Source organism: Nasonia vitripennis (assembly GCF_009193385.2).
Source record: "Nasonia vitripennis strain AsymCx chromosome 5 unlocalized genomic scaffold, Nvit_psr_1.1 chr5_random0003, whole genome shotgun sequence".
Classification (NCBI taxonomy): Eukaryota; Metazoa; Arthropoda; class Insecta; order Hymenoptera; family Pteromalidae; genus Nasonia; species Nasonia vitripennis.
The window spans coordinates 188587-208595 of record NW_022279653.1 but is presented as its reverse complement, the minus strand read 5'-3'; the positions used below and the strand labels follow the sequence as shown (position 1 = coordinate 208595).

The window sequence follows — 20009 nt, the reverse complement described above, 5'->3', positions numbered from 1 at the left end:
AAAAATGTTAATAATAATAGACGATAATTGAGGAGCACCAAATTCAAACGTCTAGTCATCAATGAGCCACCTAACGGATATATATATATATATATATATATATATATACGGATGAATATATTTAATTATTTATCTGAGCGATTCGCAGAACTGAGAGCTTATCACTCTATCTTCGCGAGAATTCAAACTATGAGTTTTGTTCTCTCGCGTTGTTGCGAGGTACGTAGTGAACCGGCCAAGGTCGTGATTTGGCTAGCTGCAGCTTTTCTTGCACGTGTGTCGTGAAGCGCTGGAGAGGTTATAACGAAATAGCGACATTCCTCGTTATAAACTGCATTAGTGAATTTGCGTCGCAAGAATCATTATTGGCACCTAACACCGCGTATCTTAAGCGTCCTAAGATCTCTTTACACGTATGCTTGATGAAAGCTACGCTTAGTGCGTGCTTTCCTTGCTGACATATTGGGTGATGGTATTAATTCTGCTGCCCAGTAATCAATTAACAGCTACTGCTGGAGTCTTAAAGCTTAACCAATACGACTGCCGTTTTGACACAACTTTAAATATTCTAGCGTCATCTTGAGTTCGAGTTCGTTGCACTTCAAGGTTATGCACTATTGCTTGATGACTTTCACAAATCTAGCGTCATTTTTTTTTATTTTTTTGTTCTGATTGTCGCATACAACGTCATGGTAGTTTTCGAAACCGTAACACTTCTGCATACGCTTGGAATAATGTAATGTAACTGTATTCTGATATTTTATTTGAAAAAAAAAGACTTTTTTACGCAAAAGTAACGCAAGTTTTAATAAATTCGTTAGAAAAAAATACAAATCGAATTACTTAAGAAAAACGTCTGAGAAGCACGCTACACTTTAATGCTGCAGGCATATACATACTTAAATTTTGAGAAATCAGAAAAAAAAAACAAATTAAATCAGCTCAAAAGTCGCGAAATTACCAGTGTGTCCTGGTCGAATATATATATATATATATATATATATATATATATATATATATATATATATATATACATATACATATACGCGTATGACTACTATACCGCGGTTGTCTTGTCTTAGTGTTACATACCATAGGATACTTATTGTTTTTATAATAATAAATAAATTATAATTAGCATCATCTATATAATACTAAATTCAGTAATTTAATTGTTTCAGCACTGATGTATGCAAGTATTTTTGGTAATGTATCAGCAATCATTCAACGACTGTACAGCGGAACTGCGCGATATCATACTCAAATGTTACGAGTCCGAGAATTTATTAAATTTCATCAAATTCCGAATCCACTCCGTCAAAGATTGGAAGAATATTTTCAACATGCTTGGGCGTACACAAATGGTATTGATATGAATAGTGTCCTGAAAGGTTTTCCTGAGTGTTTACAAGCGGATATTTGTCTTCATTTGAATCGCAATTTACTAAGCAACTGTCGAGCATTTGAAGGCGCCAGTCCTGGATGTCTAAGGTAAAATCCTTATTCTCTTTATTTTCGGCACGCGTCATTTAGGACGGCAAATTTTGATGACCTACTTTGACTTATTCACGATTTAATCAACTTTATTTGCGCGTTTACTACAATCCTCTATTATATCCTCTATTATATTAAAATGGGTCTGGTAGTCTCCAGCTATAAGTTCACTTCATTCTCAAAACTACTCCTTCTTAGGGGTTAGGATAAATCGGAAGTTGACCGGAAGTGAACTTGAAGTAATCGGAAAAAATACAAAATGACCTGAAAGTGACCGAAAATAACCGTCAATAAACCGGAAATACATCGAAAATGAACAGGAAGTGACCAGAATGATGTATATTTGCTGAAGTATTCCTAAGGGATGAATCGGGAATTAATCAATAAATAATTAATTAAAATTTTGAAAAGTTTGTGAAAGTATCATTCATAAACAGTAAATATTGTTGAAGCCTTTTTTATACATAAATACATACATATATACATGGTTTAGTGTTAAAATATCAAAATATTTAGAATTACGTACTATCCTAATTGTATCTAATACTAAAAATCACATAATTATAAATTATTTTTAAAAATGTATATTTAAATAAATATTTAACGCCGTATACAGTTGAACACCCTTCAACGTTAATGTGACAGTTGAATTATAATAATAAGTATGGGCTATATTAAAAAAAAAAATTATTATTTATTGATTTATTATCAATAAGCTATTATAAAATACTATACTTTTTTAATCAAATTTTCGTTTTATTGAATTTTTTTCACTATTTTAATTTGATAAATATACAATGTCATTGTTATCCACATCCATCGGTATGAATCTTTCAAAATGATGAATACAATTATTAATTGTTTTATCAGCTAAACTTATTATTTTATTATCTATATTATTATTTAATTGATTTTTAGTATTTACTTTTTCTTTGTGTTGGCTTCTTAAAAAGTTAATTTATGATTGCTGTATATAATACCTTAAGTTCCTCAATATTAATTTTAACAAAATTTTTAATTCAAATTCAGAAAATTTTTTTGCGTGCATTCTTTATGTCTATTAATAGGTTGAATATCAGACAACCTCTGAAAATTAACTGTAGATTGGATATGAAAAAGCAAGTAATATTTTAAAATGTTGTTGAATTCAAGTATATAGTTATCTTTTAATTGACTTTTAGAATCAGAATAATTTATAATTTCTTTTAGAATAAGTACTACTATAGTATCATATCATAAATGTATTATAAATTGTCGTACAACAGTAAATAATCTATTTAACTTTTTTTTTTCATCAGGTATTTCCGCACTAATTAATTGGTTTAAGTGATTTGCACCATACATTTTTCTTACCTCTTTTTTAAACGAATGTCACATCGACAGTAACGAATTGACGTAGAAAACTAAAAAATTTTAATACAGAACAAAATCACGTTAGTGGTCTCGCCAGTGATAAATAACTATATGCATAGATAATTTGTTCAATTATATAAAAATTTCACGTTGTTCACTAGACAATAATAAAACATCATATTTTTCTAAAAAATTTTAGCGTTTTCATTTTCATAATAATTAGTGATTAAATAATCAATTTAACTTGGTCGCAACAATTTAGAAAAATTAAAATTCGAAAAAATTAAAGCATGTATGAAATGAAACAATTTCTAAAACGAAAATTCTGAATTAAAATATTAGGAAATATAAAATAACAAGAGTATTTTTGTTTTAAATTTAGAATTTAGAGCTTTTAACAAAACTTAAATTTTATAACTATTGCAATATATATTTTAACCAAGCAACGTTAGGAGAGAGGTAAATCGCGCTAGTAAAATATTGAGATGCAATAGATAATGTCTTCACATCAAATAATTTATACAAGGTGACGCAGAAGCAAAAAAGAAAGAGTCGTGCAGCTCAGTAGGTAACTGAGTGCGTGGTAAAGTAGTTTGACAATGGTAATGGAAAACAAATTTGCATTACCGACTATAGTTATCGTTGAAAACCCCATGCATAATAAGACAGTAGCGCCCTACGTTTAATGGATGTACAGAAAACTATTTTCACCGTCATAAACAATATACCACAAAATCACCGTGATTTTCTAAGGTTTCATTCTTGTTGCCTTGAATTACTGGTAATTCATACAATATTAAACAATTTTTCAAGCAAGAACTGAGTATAAAAACTCAACGAAAATGGCATTTTTTTAAATTCTTAGCCAATGACGAATTTTGTTATAATTATTGTAATAACGTGAAATGCAATGCATAAAAAACTGTTTTATTTTTTATTTGTAAAAGAAAACCGCTGCCAATTCATTGGCACGTAGCTTCCTCCAACTAAATTTATAGGTCTAACAAATAAAATATTGTTTTAATATACAGTATAATCTGCCTGCTGATGTATGAGGCGGTTTGATACATGATTTAATATATGTATAAGTATTAGATAGTTTATTATCCAAAAGTTTGCAGACCCCTCTATTTTTTATTATAGAATACGAACGCTGCCGTCAATTTTTTTTCCAAAGAATATATATATATAGCGTTTACGCCTACTTTCCAGAACCTTAGCAAAAATCGACCCCTTCGCTCAGAGTTCGCCATCAAGGACTGTGCTAAAGCAATGATCACTCTGGGGGAAGGGACTCTAGTTTGGTCCTTGAAAATGTGGTTAAACATAGGGGGTTTCCAGGACGGTCCTTGAAACTACAAAAAGTCCTGGAAGTTGGCCTTACACATACGTCCTTGAAAATGGACTTATATGTACTTATATGTATATATCAGTATGACATCAATTCATAGGGATGGACTTGAACGACACCCCTATAGGAGGAAGCAAAAGTTTTTAGAAAAATCGGTTTTTACATTTTAGCTCTTTACTCACCTCCTGCCTTTTCTTTATCGCCTCCACTCTACTTTTCTTACCTTCACGGCCGTCCCTCATCTCATCTATCTCCTTCTGCATGTTTCTCATATTCCCCTTTATAATCTCCACATCCTCTCTCACATCCTGCATTTTCTTCTCCAGGGCTTCTCTTTTCTTTCTCTCGAACTTCGCCTTAATTTTCCAACCTTCTATCTCCTCTCTCAATTCCTTCATCTCTCTATCTTTCTTGTTGTCTCCAAATATCTTCTCCTTTTTACTTTTTTATCTTCTCCTTTTTCTGCTTGTCTTATCTTTGCTAACCTCATTTCTATCTGTAGCTCACCACGTGTTTGCGTTTCTGTGTTGTTCCGTTTCTCATTCCCCGTCCACGTTCGTATCTCCGCCTGTACCGTATTCTAGTCCGAGTCTGGTGCCTTTTGAATTTTCCTCTGTTCCTCCCGTTCCGCTCGTATCCCCCTGTTCACTAAATGTCCCGGCGTTCTATTTGGTTACTACGTCTGGTTCTTTCAGTTCTTCCCTATTTGTTTTATCTTCTCCTCTTCTCTATTGCTACCATTACTATTCGATTGCGCTTTGTGTTCTTTCATTTGCTCTTTTCTCTCTTTGCATCAGATTTTCTTTTATATTTCTTCAGTCTTCTCCTTTTCATTTCTTAGCCATATTATTCTAGATAGTTTCGCCAAATTTTTTCTTTCCCCATTTAGAATATTTTTCCAGTTGTCCTGCCTGTTACCTGTTTTGTTACATCTCGAGAATACGTGCTCGTAAGTTTCTTCCTCTTCTTTACATAACCTGCATATTCTTTTCTCCTCTTTCAGCCAGTATTTGTATCCTCTTGCTTCATTTCCCATTCTAAATCTTGCCGTTGCCGCTTGTCTAGACTCGTTCATTTTACTTTCCCAGCTCAGCCATTGTATGTCCTTCTCTGTCCCTTCCAGCTCCAACCAAACCTGCTCTCCTGCTCTCATTTTTCTGTGGTATTCAGATAGTGCACATCCACTTTTATTTAGCTCCTCTTCTCTTTGCCCTCGCTTTTTTCCTTTTCCGCTCTTTTTGTCATTTTCTTTTTCTAGTAGTCTCCAGCATTCTCTCCAAAGGGAACTTTCTTTTGCCTTACTCAGTTTCGCCTCATATTTTATTGCTCTTCTCCTTGTCCTTGTTTCTAGCTTGTATCTCTTAGTCTCTAGGTGTATTACATGCTCCGGCGTCGTTCTGTCTAATTTCAATATCCATTTCAAATATCTTCTGTGTATCTTCTCCAGTTCATCTTTCCCCTTCCATCCCCACACCTCAGCCCCGTATTACACTTTTCACCATTGTATCAAATAGCCTCATTCTTAGTTCCCAGTTGTCTCTGAATAATTCTTCTCCTAGTCCCCACATCGAACTCATTTCCGTGCTTGCCTTTTCCTTTAATTTCTTAATTTGTGCCTCTTCCTCCTTCTCTTCCCATAAAAAAACTTTCCTCCTTTTTTCTCCTTCCCCTATTTTTGAATACCAATGTCTTCGACTTTTCTGTGTTTAGTTCTAGACCTTTCCTCTCTATTAACCTATTGAATTTTTTTAGCATCTGCTTTAGCCCTGTCGCGTTGTTTGCCACCATCACTACGTCATCCGCATATGATATCGACCAGAATTACTTTTTTTCTAATACTATCCCCCCTTCCTGTACTTTGCTTAGTTCCTTCTCTGTGTCCGCCATTGCTACGTTAAATAGCGTCGGGCTTAATGGGCACCCTTGTCTCACTCCTTTATGTATCTCGAAACCTCCTATCGTTTCCTCTCCTATTCTGATTTCGCTCTTGGTCCCTTTGTACAATTCCTTTACCCTCTTCCTTATTCTGCCACCTATTCCTAGCTTTCTCATCATTTCCCAGACCTCTCTCCTCTTTACTTTGTCGAAGGCTGCTCTGATATCTGCGAAAAACGCGTATACCTTACCTCCTTTCTTATCTAGTTCCTTTTCTATTGCCTTGCTCAGAATAAAAATAGCATCTGCTGGCCCTCTTCCTTTCCTGAAACTCATTTGTGTGTCGTCCAGTAATTCCCTTCCCTCTAATTCGTTTTCCAGCTTTTCTCTTATTATTTCTGCATATAGTTTATAACCTGTATCCATAAGTGGTATCCCTCTGTAGTTCTTTGCTTTCTCTATCTTCCCTTTCTTGAAGAGCGGCATAATAACTACTGTTTTCCATTCTTCTGGTATTTTTCTCCCTTTCCATATTTTATTTAGTATATCGGTTATCTCCCCTATTACCTGTTCTTCTCCGTGTATCCATACCTCATTTTGTAGACCATCTACTCCCGGTGCTTTTCCCTTTTTCATCTTGCCGATTGCCTTCCTCACCTCGTCTTCAGATATTCTTTCTTCGTTCTCCTCTCCATCTCCTTCTTCCTCTGCTCCCTGTGAACTTACTCCCAACTCGTCCTCTATCTCTTCTCCTAGTTGCCCTTTGAAGTGAGTTAACCACTCTTGTTTCTGTATTTTGCTGCTGCTTTTGCTTTTTTCTTTTCCTGCTTTTTACCACCTCCCAGAATTTTCTCCCGGTTTTATCATCTCCTGCCTCTTTTATTCTTTTCTCCATTTCTTCCTCCTTTTTTCTTTCTACTAGTACTCCCCACTTTTTTTTTGCTTTGATATACTCTTTCCTTCCCTTTCCCAACTTAATCGCTTTGCCCAACTTCTTTACCTCTGCTTTCTTGAGTCTGCATTCTTCATCGAACCAGGTATTTTTCTTTCTTTTCTTAGCGACTACCTTTCTCTTTCTGACTGCTTTTTCCAGTTTTCTTTTCAATTCTAACCATTCTGTTTCCTTCTTGCCTTTGCCTAATTCTTCTCTGAATTGACCTATGGCTTTTTCATTCCATATTGCTCTTTCTACAATTCTATCCTTCTCTTCTTCTGTTTTCTTGAGTAATTTTCCCAACTCTATCTCTATTGCGTTGTGATCCGATTCTAGCCTATAAACGATATTAATTTTACCTACCCCTCTTTTTCCTTCCTCATTTGTGAGCACATAATCTATTACTGAGCATCCTGCTCCTCCTATGTATGTGTATTCTCCTGTTTCGCCTCCTTTGGTATTACCATTTAATATACTAAGTCCCATCTCTCTTGTTTTTTTCTAGAAGTTCTTCCCCTTCTTTGTTTTTCTTTTCATCTTTCGATTCCCTGTTCTCTTCGTTACATTCTTCGTCGAGTCCGCCTCCTTCATGACCCGTTCTAGCATATATATCTCCTCACCAAATCAATTTCTCGCCTCTGGCGCTTTCCGTCATCCCCTCTATCTCTTTAAAGTTTTCTTGTTTTTCCTCTCTCATGTATGTGGTACCTATCCACCATATATCTCTTTTCCCTATTATTCTCGCCCCTATAAATTCGTTTGTCTTTTCTTCCATCCACTCTACTCTCTCTGTTTTTATTCCTTGTTTTACCGCCATCGCTATTCCCCCTATCACTCTACCTCTTTCTACCCCTTTCTTCGCATTTCTGACTCTGACTTCATAACCTCCTAGTTTCTTATCCCAGTATTTTCCTTCTTTATCTTCCAGCCACGTTTCCTGCAGACAGATTACATCAAACCCTTTTATATATCCCCAGGTCCTCTCATATACACCTTTTATTCCCGCTACATTCCAATTAATTATTCTTATGTTCCCTTCCTCTTCGCTTTTCTTCCTCTCCTGTCCTTTTCTTTGTCCGAAAACATTCCTGTTCACTTTCCTTCCATAAATACTCTACCCCATTTATCCACAGTTTGTTATATCCTATTTCGACCTCTTTTCCCTCTTTTCTTTCCTTTACTGCGTATTCTCTCAGTTTTTCTTTATTTCTTCTCTCTTTCCAGGTTAGATCGTGGTCTATGAATATATCAGACCCTTGTAACTTAGCCTTCTCTCTCATGATAACGCCTTTTTCTTCCCAGTTTCTACATTCCGCCCCTATTCTTCGGATCTTCCCGTTCAGTGACCACGTTTTCCTCAACGTAACCTCTACTTCGAGTTTTTTCTTAATCCAGTATAATACCGTCTTCCTATCCCATTTTTCTTCTTTCCACCCTGCTATTATAATGTTATTCTTTTTCCTATCCCTCTCTCCTTCTTGGATCCTCCATTCCATTTCTTCCATCTGCTTTCTGTCCCTCTCCATATTCCCTTTCCCTTATCCTCTCCCTACCATTCCTGATTCTCTCTACTACTGCCCTTGTCTCTCTTTGCCCCTTTTTCCAGACTTTCTATCTTCCCTAATATCTCCTCGATTTCCTCTTTCCTCTCTTATCTTTTGCGTTCTAATCTCACTTCCCATTCTTTCTTCTCCATCTCTCTTGTTTCCTCCTCCCTTTCTCTCGCCTCCTTGCATTCTTTTCTGATTCTTTTCCTTTCTTCTCCTTCTTCCTTCAGTCTTCCTTCTATACTTTTTAGCGCTTCCTCTATTTTTCTGTTCATTTTTTCCTCTAGTCCAATATATTTCTGTTCCCAGTTCTCAATAATCTTCTCCCTTTCTACCTTTTCCTTATCGATTTTCATACTCATCTCCTCCACCTTTTGTAGGATTATATCCATAGTGCTCTTTAACGGCCCGACTATCTCTTCTTCCATTTTCTCTTTTTCTTTTGGTGATCTTTTCACATTTCCTCCTTTTGCAAATGCGTTTCTTTCTCCTGTTTCTTCTCCAGTTCTTTCCTTCTTAGTTTTCTCGCCGTGTTCTTCTGGACTTCTCTCTTTTCTTTTGAGCCCTGTGTCTTCTTTACCATTTAAGCTGTCCTCTAATTTTCTTTGCTTTAGCGCATTCCCTATTCTTCCTCCCCCTCTTCCTCCTCCCGTTTTCCCTCCTCTCGTTGAACCTGCACTTTTTGAATTTCCCGCCTCTTCTAACGATTTCACTATACTCGGTTGTGGCGTTCTAAATCCCTGTCCCTCTATTCCTGTTCCATATTCCGTTCCGCAGATTATTTCCTGTACCTTGATGTTCGACAGGTTCATCGTTCCTTTCCCGCTCTCTCCATCTCTATCTTTCGCACTCTCCTTCCTAACCTCTCTACTTTGACTACTTCTTTCTCACTACTCTGACCCGTTTTTTCACTGATTTTGTATACCCTTCTCAGATGGACCTTCTCTTCCTCCTCCTACCTACTCCCTCTCTCCTACCCCTCTGATACCCACTCTACAGCGTCCAAAATACACACTTCCTCTCACAATACGATCCAATATGGCACTTACACCACTCACATCACTGTGAGAGGAAGTGTGTAGAGTGGTGTGTGTTTGTGGGACACCAAAAAGTATTTTCCAGAAGTTTTGACAAAACTGAAAATTTTACTATTACAAAGCTTCCTCTAGGAGGAAGCAATAAAAATAGAGGGTAAGATTACGAAAAATTTTAAAATAATTAAAAAATAGTGTGAAAGGTTATAATGATCGCTGAAAAGGATTCTATCAAGCATTTATTTCTTACTTTGCCTCTTGGGCAGGATTTGTCGTTATTAACTCCCAATTTAGGGGCAGAAATGTAGAATAAGTCGGTAAAAAATCGAAATAGTTTCAAAACGATGAAGAATTGTCAATTGGAACTAGGTGGAATTAATTCAAATGTGGATTAATTCGAGTATTCTGTACATTTTTGGATCGTAGAAACGCGACTGCCCAAAAATCTATTGAAATTTGGGGAAGAGAAGAGAAATCAAGCCTTAAATAAGTATATGGGGAATTCTACGAGAAAAATGCACTTTTCTGGTTGCAGAAACCGAAAAAACAAATAAGGGCACAAACAGAAAATGTATTAAGGTAGAATGACATTTTTTTGGAAAAAAAATGCGTTGAAAATTCTTGATTTGGTCAAAAGTTACGCAATTAAAAATGCGGAAAAATCATGAAAACTGCAGGATTTTTCGAATTCAAGAAATTTGTATTTTTTTTTTCGTGACTTTTCCGCATTTTCAATTGCATAACTTTTGACCAAATCAAAAATTTTCAACGCATTTTTTTTTAATTAAAGCTATTTTCGTGCTCTTTCATTCTTCCGTAATACATTTTCTCTTTGTGTCCTTGTGCATTAGGTACATGCCCTTGAACAATGGCTAATTTTCGACGAATTTGAGGGGTTTATAAAACAGTGTCACATAAGGCCCTTTTTCAGTGTTTGAACGTGGTTTTGCACTGTTATAAACATTCACAATAAGAAAAAAAAGTTGCGTTTTTCCCGTAGAATTACCCATATGAATGACTGTGCGACGTTGTCAGCTATAGGTAGCGCCGAAAAAAAGAAAATAGAAAGGGTGGGTAGCCAAAAGAAAAGCTCGAGTCGGCTGGGAAATATGATTATGAAATCCGACCAACTCCCGTCTTCTTTTGCTCTTGGTCTCTTCGGGCAGGGTTTATATTACACAAGCTATAGTGGAAATCCTAGCCGACATGCACTTAGACCTATTCCGTCGGTCTTCTCAAACGATCCGACAGCGGCAGTAGCGCAGCAGCAGCGTCCCCGTTTTGGAAAAGCATTCTCGACGAGATGGCATTACTTTTCCAGTACCCTTGGGCGCATGGCTCCCTTTATATCGACGGATAAGCTGTGCGTCCCTCTTCTCGTGCTCTCGTTCTCTCGTTTTCTGTCTCGATTCTCATGCTCGCCCTTTCGTTTCCATTTCTTGTACTTGGACGCGCTTCGTGCAGCTAATGTTCCCGCTCCTTCGCCCTTCATCATTCCCTCTTTACTTTACGCGGATGAGTACACGAATCGCAAAGCTCGCTCCCAGCCACGCTCGGGGACCCTAATACTGGCGTTGGTTCATTCAATTATCGCGTAAGAAAGTTTTATGCCTTAATACCGTCACACGCGAGTTCTCAAAGTAGCTGTCAGGCTTCGTTTTCATGGAGAAACTTTAGTGAACTGAAGCCAGCCTTCTTCTCGTTGTCCCATCGTTTATGATTCTATTGGAACTGATAGATCAATTTCGTTTGGCTATGCCTTTTCTCGCAACATGATTGAATAGGTGAATCGAAATTATATTACACTGCAATGGATTTTGTACTTATTGTTTCATTTCAAGTATTGCCATACTAATATCATTCTCATCTTTTTAGTCATGCCCTGATTCAACGATAAGAATAGTAATAGAATTGCAATAGCTACGAGCCGTACAGTGTTCAAACTGAACGTGATTATATTAAGGAAGGGAACGAAAATAATCAGTGGCGATTGAAAAATGAATTGCCAGCGCAATGCCAGATTCTCTTCGATTTTAAAGTCCGCGAAATGCCATTTTGCACTTGGAGTGGAAGATCGTCTGGACTGTACATTTTGTTGGTCATTTCGTTGGAGCGATTCATTGCTTTGTCAGGGGGAGTAATGAAGTAGACACGATAAACAATAGAACGGCGGATATCCTGCCTTGTAGTATTTACACGGACGACTCGGTGTCTATCGGCCTTTTCAAATAAACTTTCATTTGTCGAGCAGTGTCCCGGAGAATTGAGGATTATTGGATTCTCGTTAGGACGTCTTGCGTTTCGCGCCGTTGAAATCCGGGAAGAGAGCGACTTTACTGTAAGACGCTCGCCCCCAGCCCACCCCCGACTCTCCAGATCTCGGCGGACGAGTGAGCAAAAGAAAGATGAGCGCTTTGACGTTTATCGATCCTCCTCGGCGTAATAGCCAGAATAATTGCTAGAATAAGCGGTATGCAGAGACGTCGAAGAGCTTGTTGCGGGAGAAAGTGGAAGGAGCCTTTGGGAAGCGTGCTGACAGGATCAAAGCCAAAGTCGAGCTCGGCACGGTGAGTATTTCACAAGAGGGTGCGAATCATAATCAACTACTGAGAGGATCGAGGCCTTGCTCTGAGAAACATTGTTAAATAAATCCCTTCGCTTATTTTTAACAACGTAAACTTTCATTATCAAACAGCTTTTAAAACAGTCATATCTTCATCCGGAACATTCGCGAAGTGCGTTGTGCACGCACGCGTCGTTTGTTTCCGAATTCCTCCACATCGCGTCCGCATGAGCCGCGCAAGGCGCAGTAGCTATCAGAGAATGCTTTAATAACTTCAGCGTTATCAATTTCCATATAATACACAGATAGCTGAAGTTGGGACACAAATTTTCCACTGGCCCCCAGCCCGGCATAGCCTCCGAACACAGCCGCAATGCCAGCCAGCGAGGCACTTGAGCTCGTATTCCTTGCGCCGTTACATGCTTTGCAGTTTCACGTGCGAGTGTGCTCGCGCGCACGCACTGGCGCGTGCACTTGAAGAGAGAAATGTGAGTGTACGCTCGTATGACCGAGTGCGTCACACTCGATGGCCCTGCGTCAGCCCGAAAGCATTGGACTGGATATACATATACAGCTATGCACGGTGGCGCGAGCGAGTTCCGCGACAACGTGAAGCATAATTCAACTAACTCTATATAAGCAAGTTCACCAGCGCCACTCGCTTGCCCGCTCCACTAACTGTGATATCCAAGTTGCTTACCTATTTCACAATCCCCCTTCCGTACAACCCTGCTAACGCAGACGCTGTGCTGAACTAGGCAAAACTATACGTGAGTGCGAAATGGAAAGAGGGGGGACAAGTGCGGCCGCTTAACTTTCCTGTAGGCTCATAACGAATTGTCTAATAGGGCTTGGGCAATGTTAACTGACCAAGACAATTTTCGAAAGTTTCTGGGACCCTTTTTAGGCACGACCGCGACACGGAAGCGAAAAATGTGTGAGATGCGATATTTCACGCAATTTTCGACCGATCGGGCTGAAATTTTAGGAGAAGTCTCCTTTTGCAAAAGCTAAAAAACTATTTTTTTTATCCCGATTCCTCTACGTCGTTTTGAAATGCGGGCACAATTTGTTCGATTTTTAAGCGTTTTTTTAATAAAAATTTTCCTATGATGCGATTATCTCGGAAAGACTTTAATCAATCGGGCTAAAAATTTGTGTGCGAACTCCCCTCGTAATACTAAGCTGACAGATTTATTTTGGGCTTGATTCTGCACGTATACGCAGAATGCGGTCACCTCCAAAAATCGCTAAAAACGGTTTTTTAGCTCTAAGTCGAATTCTAAGCATTCTACAAAAAAATGTTAAGTGGAAAAGTTATAGATCTTTGAAAAATACAACTTTTTCCCATTAACATCAAATCATGAAAATGCTTATAACTCGAGTTTACAGCCCAAAATCGATTTTTTACAGCTAAAAACCAATTATTTGCCATTCAACATTACGGATTTACATTTTACATGAAAATGTTAAATATAAAAGTTGTAGACATGTTTAAAATACAACTTTTTACTATTGACATCAAATCATGAAAATGCTTACAACTCGAGTTTACAGCCCAAAATCGATTTTTTACAGCTAAAAACCAATTATTTGCCATACAACATTACGGATTTACGTTTTACATGAAAATGTTAAATGTAAGAGTTGTAAACAACTTTTTACCGTGGCAAACATTTTTTTTAATACTTTTTGACATACACAACCCTAAAAGCGATTTTTTGATACATAAATTCAATAATAACTTGGTGCAACATGCCCCATCCAACCCAATTATTTTCAGCAATTTTCCTATATTATTAAAAGCTGAAAGTTATATTTTGGCCTTTATCTCATACATATATACAAAATTAAACCACTTTTTTAATTAAATTATAAAAAATGCATAATTTAGGAAATATGTAATCGCCGAACACAATCCGTGTAACTTGGCATCATATAACGACGTATGCTATATTAATTAAATCTTTTAAGCTGAATCAGTACAATTCACTTTCAAAATTCAAGTGTATATACTGAACTAGAAAAACCTAAACTCAATAAAGAAAATTGCTTAGATTGAAGAAAAGCTCTAAGTAGCTTACTACATCCCTCTAAACTATGCTAAATACCTAAACAATCAATTTTCTAATATTCTAATTGAAATCCTACAAACGAAATATCATCCTTTTGTTTACTTCCTCTTGAAAACTGCGATACAAAAGTGTTGTATTATTTATCTGAAATTACAATAGAATAAAATTAAAATAAGATATATTTTAAGAATATCTACAAACAAAAATAAATAATTGATACAAATACAAATAAGTTACTAATTTTCCAGTAGTTTTGATGATAGTGTTGATGACCGCCAGAAGAATACCAATCAAACAATATTGAAAACAATATCTCTAAAAAAAATAACTTTTAAAAAAGTAAAAAGTTAGGCAAGTTTAATATATTTCGCAACAAAATTACAGATTGAAAAGTACTAAGATCAATCAAACAAAGTCAAGTTTATTATATTTAATCGTGATGAAGCAAGGAACAACTCTCAAGATAAGTATTACGTAACTTGCCATGCCCGTTTAATTTTGTTTATTGGTGAACAACTAAAATTTCCTTTTATGTATTAAAACGTCATACAAACACCATAAGTACAATGAAACGGGCATGGCAAGTTACGTAGTAATTATCTTGAGAGTTGTTCCTTGCTTCATCACGATTAAATATAATAAACTTGACTTTGTTTGATTGATCTTAGTACTTTTCAATCTGTAATTTTGTTGCGAAATATATTAAACTTACCTAACTTTTTACTTTTTTAAAAGTTATTTTTTTTTAGAGATTTCAATCCTTTTTATTAAAATTTTTTGAGTATTTCATATTCGACGTCGTAGAAATAAAATATAAGCATATTTAGCACCTTTAGATCAAAGCTTTTTTGTAACATTTTTATCACTAACATGAGATCACTGATTGTTGATATACACCACCCTTGAATTATTTCTACGCCAAGACACCAAAACCCACGGCGCGAACTATCCAGACCTCGTTATCAGACACCCTGTACACCTAGACGCCGTCATCGTATGATTTATTTACCTAGACACCAAAAACCACGGAGCAAACTACCTAGACCTCGTCATCGGCCACCCTGTACACCTAGACACCGCCCTCGAATTATTTCAACACCAAAAGCCACGGAGCGCACGACCTAGACCTCGTCATCGGCCACCCTGTACACCTGGACACCGCGTTCAAATGATTTTTACACCTAGACACCAAAAACCACGGAGCGAACTACCTAGAACTCGTCATCGGCCACCCTGTACACCTAGACACCGCCCTCGAATTATTTCAACACCAAAAGCCACGGAGCGAACTACCTAGACCTCGTCATCGGCCACCCTGTACACCTAGGTACCGCCCTCGAATTATTTCTACACCTAGACACCAAAAACCACGGTGCGAACTACCTAGACCTCGCCATCGGCCGCCCTGTACACCTAGATGCCGTCCTCGTATGATTTATTTATCTCAACACCAAAAATCACGGAGCGCACCACCTAGACGTCGTCATCAGCTACCCTATTTATCTAGACACCTTCCTTGAAAGATTTTTACACCAAAACACCGAATACTACGGAGCACACATTTATAATTCAAGCAGAGGAGCAGACAATGTAGGCTCAATAGCTTGTGCGGCCAACTTCACAGTCTAACCACTCGGTCAAACTGCACGCAGCTAACTTAACGGTCTTACCACTTTTTGGGCTGAAGAAAAATTAAGCAAGTGATTTCAGCATTTTTGTTCACCTGCATACTTGTTTATTATGTTAAAGCTGGTTTATTGCTGATATTTTGGTTTAAAATCATAGTTTGGCATACCAGTATAAACATTTATCAAAATTAGCTGGTTACATGAATGATAAATAATTTATTTCCTTAATTGAAAATTCGAGAGACCAATATAGAAGTAAATAGTGTCACGGGCGCCGCGGCGTCGTCTGCTTCTCAAACTCGCCTTCGTGGCGCTCCCGCGCCACTTGATAATATAATACTAGCGCGATTTACCTCACTCCTACCGTCGCTCGGTTAAATTTTATATATTGCAATAGTGATAAAATTCAAGTTTTTGTTAAGTATAAGTACATTTGTGCTAGTGCACGAGTCAGCGGTGTTCGTGTGAGCGCGTGATGTATGAGTGAGAGAGAGTGGAAAGGGAACTCTAGTTCCAGGGCGCTCGCTTGAAAGAGAGTTGTTAGAGACTATATAGAGTCCTCGGTAGTAGCATCACGCTTAATATAATTATTATCTAGTCTTACGTTTTATTATATTAAATTACACTTAATAAATATTTAATAGTGTATTTATTTTCCACCACCTTATCAGTTTTGTTAAGATCTTTTATCCTCATGTCAATTCCTAACAGAGTGGGAAGTAACAATTTTAAATTATAAAGATTCAAAACACGAAAATTCTAAATTTCAAACAAAAATACTCTAATATCTTGTTATTTTATATTTTCTAATAGAAGTGCCATATTTAATTGAATCGTGAAAGGAAGTATGCAGAGTATTGTGTGAGATTAGGAAGCTGTAGGGAACGAAGAAGAGGGGAAGGAGGGAAAGAGTAGACGGGAGAAGGTAGAGAAAGGGTCTAAAAGAGAAAGGGATACAAAAATTGTAGTAAGTATAGGGATAGAAGTGTGAGAAAGTGAGCGTCAGTGAGGGGAGGTTAGGAAGGAGCGTGAGAGAGATAGAGATAGTGGGAAAGGAACGATGAACCTAACGAGCACCAAGGTTCAGAAAATAATTCACGGAACGAAACACGGAATCGGAATAGAGGGACAGAGATTTAGAACGCCGCAACCGAGTATAGTGAAATCGACAGAAGAGGCGGGAATTTCAAAAAGTGCGGGTACACCGAGAGGAGGAAAAAGGGGAGGAGGTGGAGTAGGAGAAAGAATTGGGAATACTCTAAAACAGAGAAGATTGAAGGATAGTCTGAAAGGAAAAAAAGACACAGGTTTAAAAACAAAAGATAAAAGTCCGGAAGATCACGTCGAGAAGAATAAGAAAGAAAGAACGGGGAAAGAATTAGCAGAAAGTAACGCGTTCGCAAAAGGAGGGAGCGTGAAAAGATCACCCCAAGAATAAGAAAAAATGGGAGATGATATAGTCGGGATTCTAAGGAATACAATGGATATGATCCTACAAATGAACAGGAAAGTGGAGGAAGGGCTAAAAAGGATGGAGGGGAAATTGAAGGAAAAAGTAGAAAAAAAGGAAAAGAATTAGAAGAGAATGTAAGGAAGCGAGGGTAAGGGAGAAAGAAGAAAGGGAGATGGGGAAGAAAGAATGGGAGGCAATATTCAAGCAGGAAGAAAAGATAGGAAAGAGGAAATCAAAGGGATATCAGAGAAGATAGAAAAAATCGAAGAAAGAGAAGAGAAAAGCAGAAGCAGAACATGAGTTGAAATGGTAAAGGATAGAAAACAGATGGAAGAAATGGAATGGAGGATTAAGGAAGGAGAAAGAGGTAGAAAAAAAAACAATATTATGATTTCAGGTTGGAAGAAAGGAAAGTGGGATAAGAAGACAGTGAAAGAGGTTAAGATAGGGTATAACAAATTGTGGATAGATGGGGTAGAGTATATATGGAAGAAAAGAGAACAGGAGCTTTTTCGGAGAAAGAAAAGGACAGTAGAGGAAGAAAAAAGAGGAGCAGGAGAGCGTAAAGATAATTAATTGGGATATAGCGGGAATAAAGGGTGTAGATGAGAGGACCTGGGGCTATCTAAGAGGGATTGATGTAATCTGTCTGCAGAAAACATGGATGAAAGATAAGAAAGGAAAGTTCTAGGAAAAGAAATTAAGCGGTTACACGGTCAGATTTATAAACGCAAAAAAGGGGAGAAAGAGGGAGAGTGAAAGGGGGGATATTGATGGCAGTAAGACTAGGAGTAAAAGCGTAGAGAATAGAGTAGATAGAAGAAAATACGAATTTATAGGAGCAAGAATATTAGGAAAGGAAGATACATGATGGATAAGGACAGCGTACATAAGAGAGGAAAAGCAAGAAAACTTTAAGGAGATAGAAGGGATGACGGAGAACGCCAGAGGTGAGAAACTGATATGGTGCGGAGACATGAACGCAAGAACGCGATATAAAGGAGGAGGAATCGACGAGGATGGAAACTAAGAGAAGAGGGAATCGAAAGATAAAAAGAAAAACAGAGAAGGGGAAGAGCTACTTGAAAAGATAAGAGAGATGAAACTAAGTATAATGAACGGAAATACCGGAAATGTGATTGCCAATGAGGAAGGAAAAAGAGGGGTGAGTAAAATAAATATTATTTTTATAATACGTGCACGAAAAGGGCCACTTTCCATGCATGTGAAATGAATGGAAAATCGCGTTTTTCTTAGCAGCGGGAAAAAACTACTCCCTTGGGAGGAAATAGTATATTACGTGCCTATAGAGGAAAAACTTTGGACAGTCCATATCTCGTGTAAATTGTCAAACACGAGGTATGGGCTGTTTAATTTTCCTCCCGTGGTGCGTATACTATTTTTCTTCACACCAGCACCGAAAATGTACATTCCTCTCCAGGCGCCCGAAAATTTTCGAAATTTTCAAAATTTGTGAAATTTTCAAAATTTGTGAAATTTTCAAAATTTGTGAAATTTTCAAAATTTGTGAAATTTTCAAAATTTGGGAAATTTTCGAAATTTGGGAAATTTTCGAAATTTGGGAAATTTTCGAAATTTGGGAAATTTTCGAAATTTGGGAAATTTTCGAAATTTGGGAAATTTTCGAAATTTGGGAAATTTTCGAAATTTGGGAAATTTTCGAAATTTGGGAAATTTTCGAAATTTGGGAAATTTTCGAAATTTGGGAAATTTTCGAAATTTGGGAAATTTTCGAAATTTGGGAAATTTTCAATATACTATTGTTTTACTTTGAAAAGCCCTCGAATTTCCGATTCCTTTTATATGCATGATGTGTGGCCTATTCGTGCACTTATCATAAAATGTACGGTGTGCAACAAGGGGAAAGTGGCTTTTTCAGACTCGGGCAATGTTTTGAGGGCGAGTGGAAGTCGAGTCACTCGTGTTTAAAACATCACCCTCGCTAGAAAAAGCCAATTTTCCCCCTTAGTTGCACAATATACTATTACAGGTTGGAATCGGACCACAATGCAATGGAAATAGAGACGGGTAAATCGATCTAGAGAAACGAAGAAGAGAAAGAGAAAAATACAGAAAGGGCTATATGGACAGAAAGGGCAGTAGGTCAATTCCGAGAAGAATTAAGTAAAAGGGAAAAAATAACAGAATGGATAGAACTGAAAAGAAAACTAGAAAAAGCAATCAGAAAGAATAAGGGAAGGGAAAAGCGCCAGGAGCAGACGGTCTAGAAATTGAGGTATGGATACACGGGAAAGAACAGGTTATAGGGGAAATAACTAATATATTGATTATGGAAAGGGGGACAAATACCAGAAGAATAGAAAACGAGAATGATAACCCCGCTTTTCAGGAAAAGGGAGAAGGAGGAAGCAAAGCACTACAAAGGGATAAGTCTCATGGACACGGGATATAAATTATACGCAGAAATAATAAGGGAAAAGATGGAAAAGGAATTTGAGGGAAGAGAGTTAATGGACGACACACAAATGGGTTTCAGAATAAGAAGAGGTATGGCAGACGCTATTTTTATTTTGAGCAAGGCAATAGAAAATGAATAATATAAGAAAGGAGGTAAAGTATAGGCATTTTTCGCAGATATGAAAGCCGCTTTTGACAAGATAAACAGAAGAGAGGTTTGGGATGTAAAGACCGTACTAGATGGTAGGACGGGCTGCGCGAGT

General features: G+C 37.3%; 1 protein-coding gene across 9 annotated transcripts in view; it reads left to right on the top strand.

Moving 5' to 3' along the window:
- LOC100117692 (potassium voltage-gated channel subfamily H member 6) overlaps positions 1-20009 on the top strand; it is a 536423-nt gene that overhangs the window by 369509 nt on the left and 146905 nt on the right. For all 9 annotated transcript variants that reach the window (XM_032602146.1, XM_031932880.1, XM_031932886.2 and 6 more), the window contains one exon: positions 1182-1491. In XM_032602146.1, the coding sequence (XP_032458037.1) occupies positions 1182-1491 (310 nt within the window). The remainder of the gene's footprint in view (positions 1-1181; positions 1492-20009) is intronic.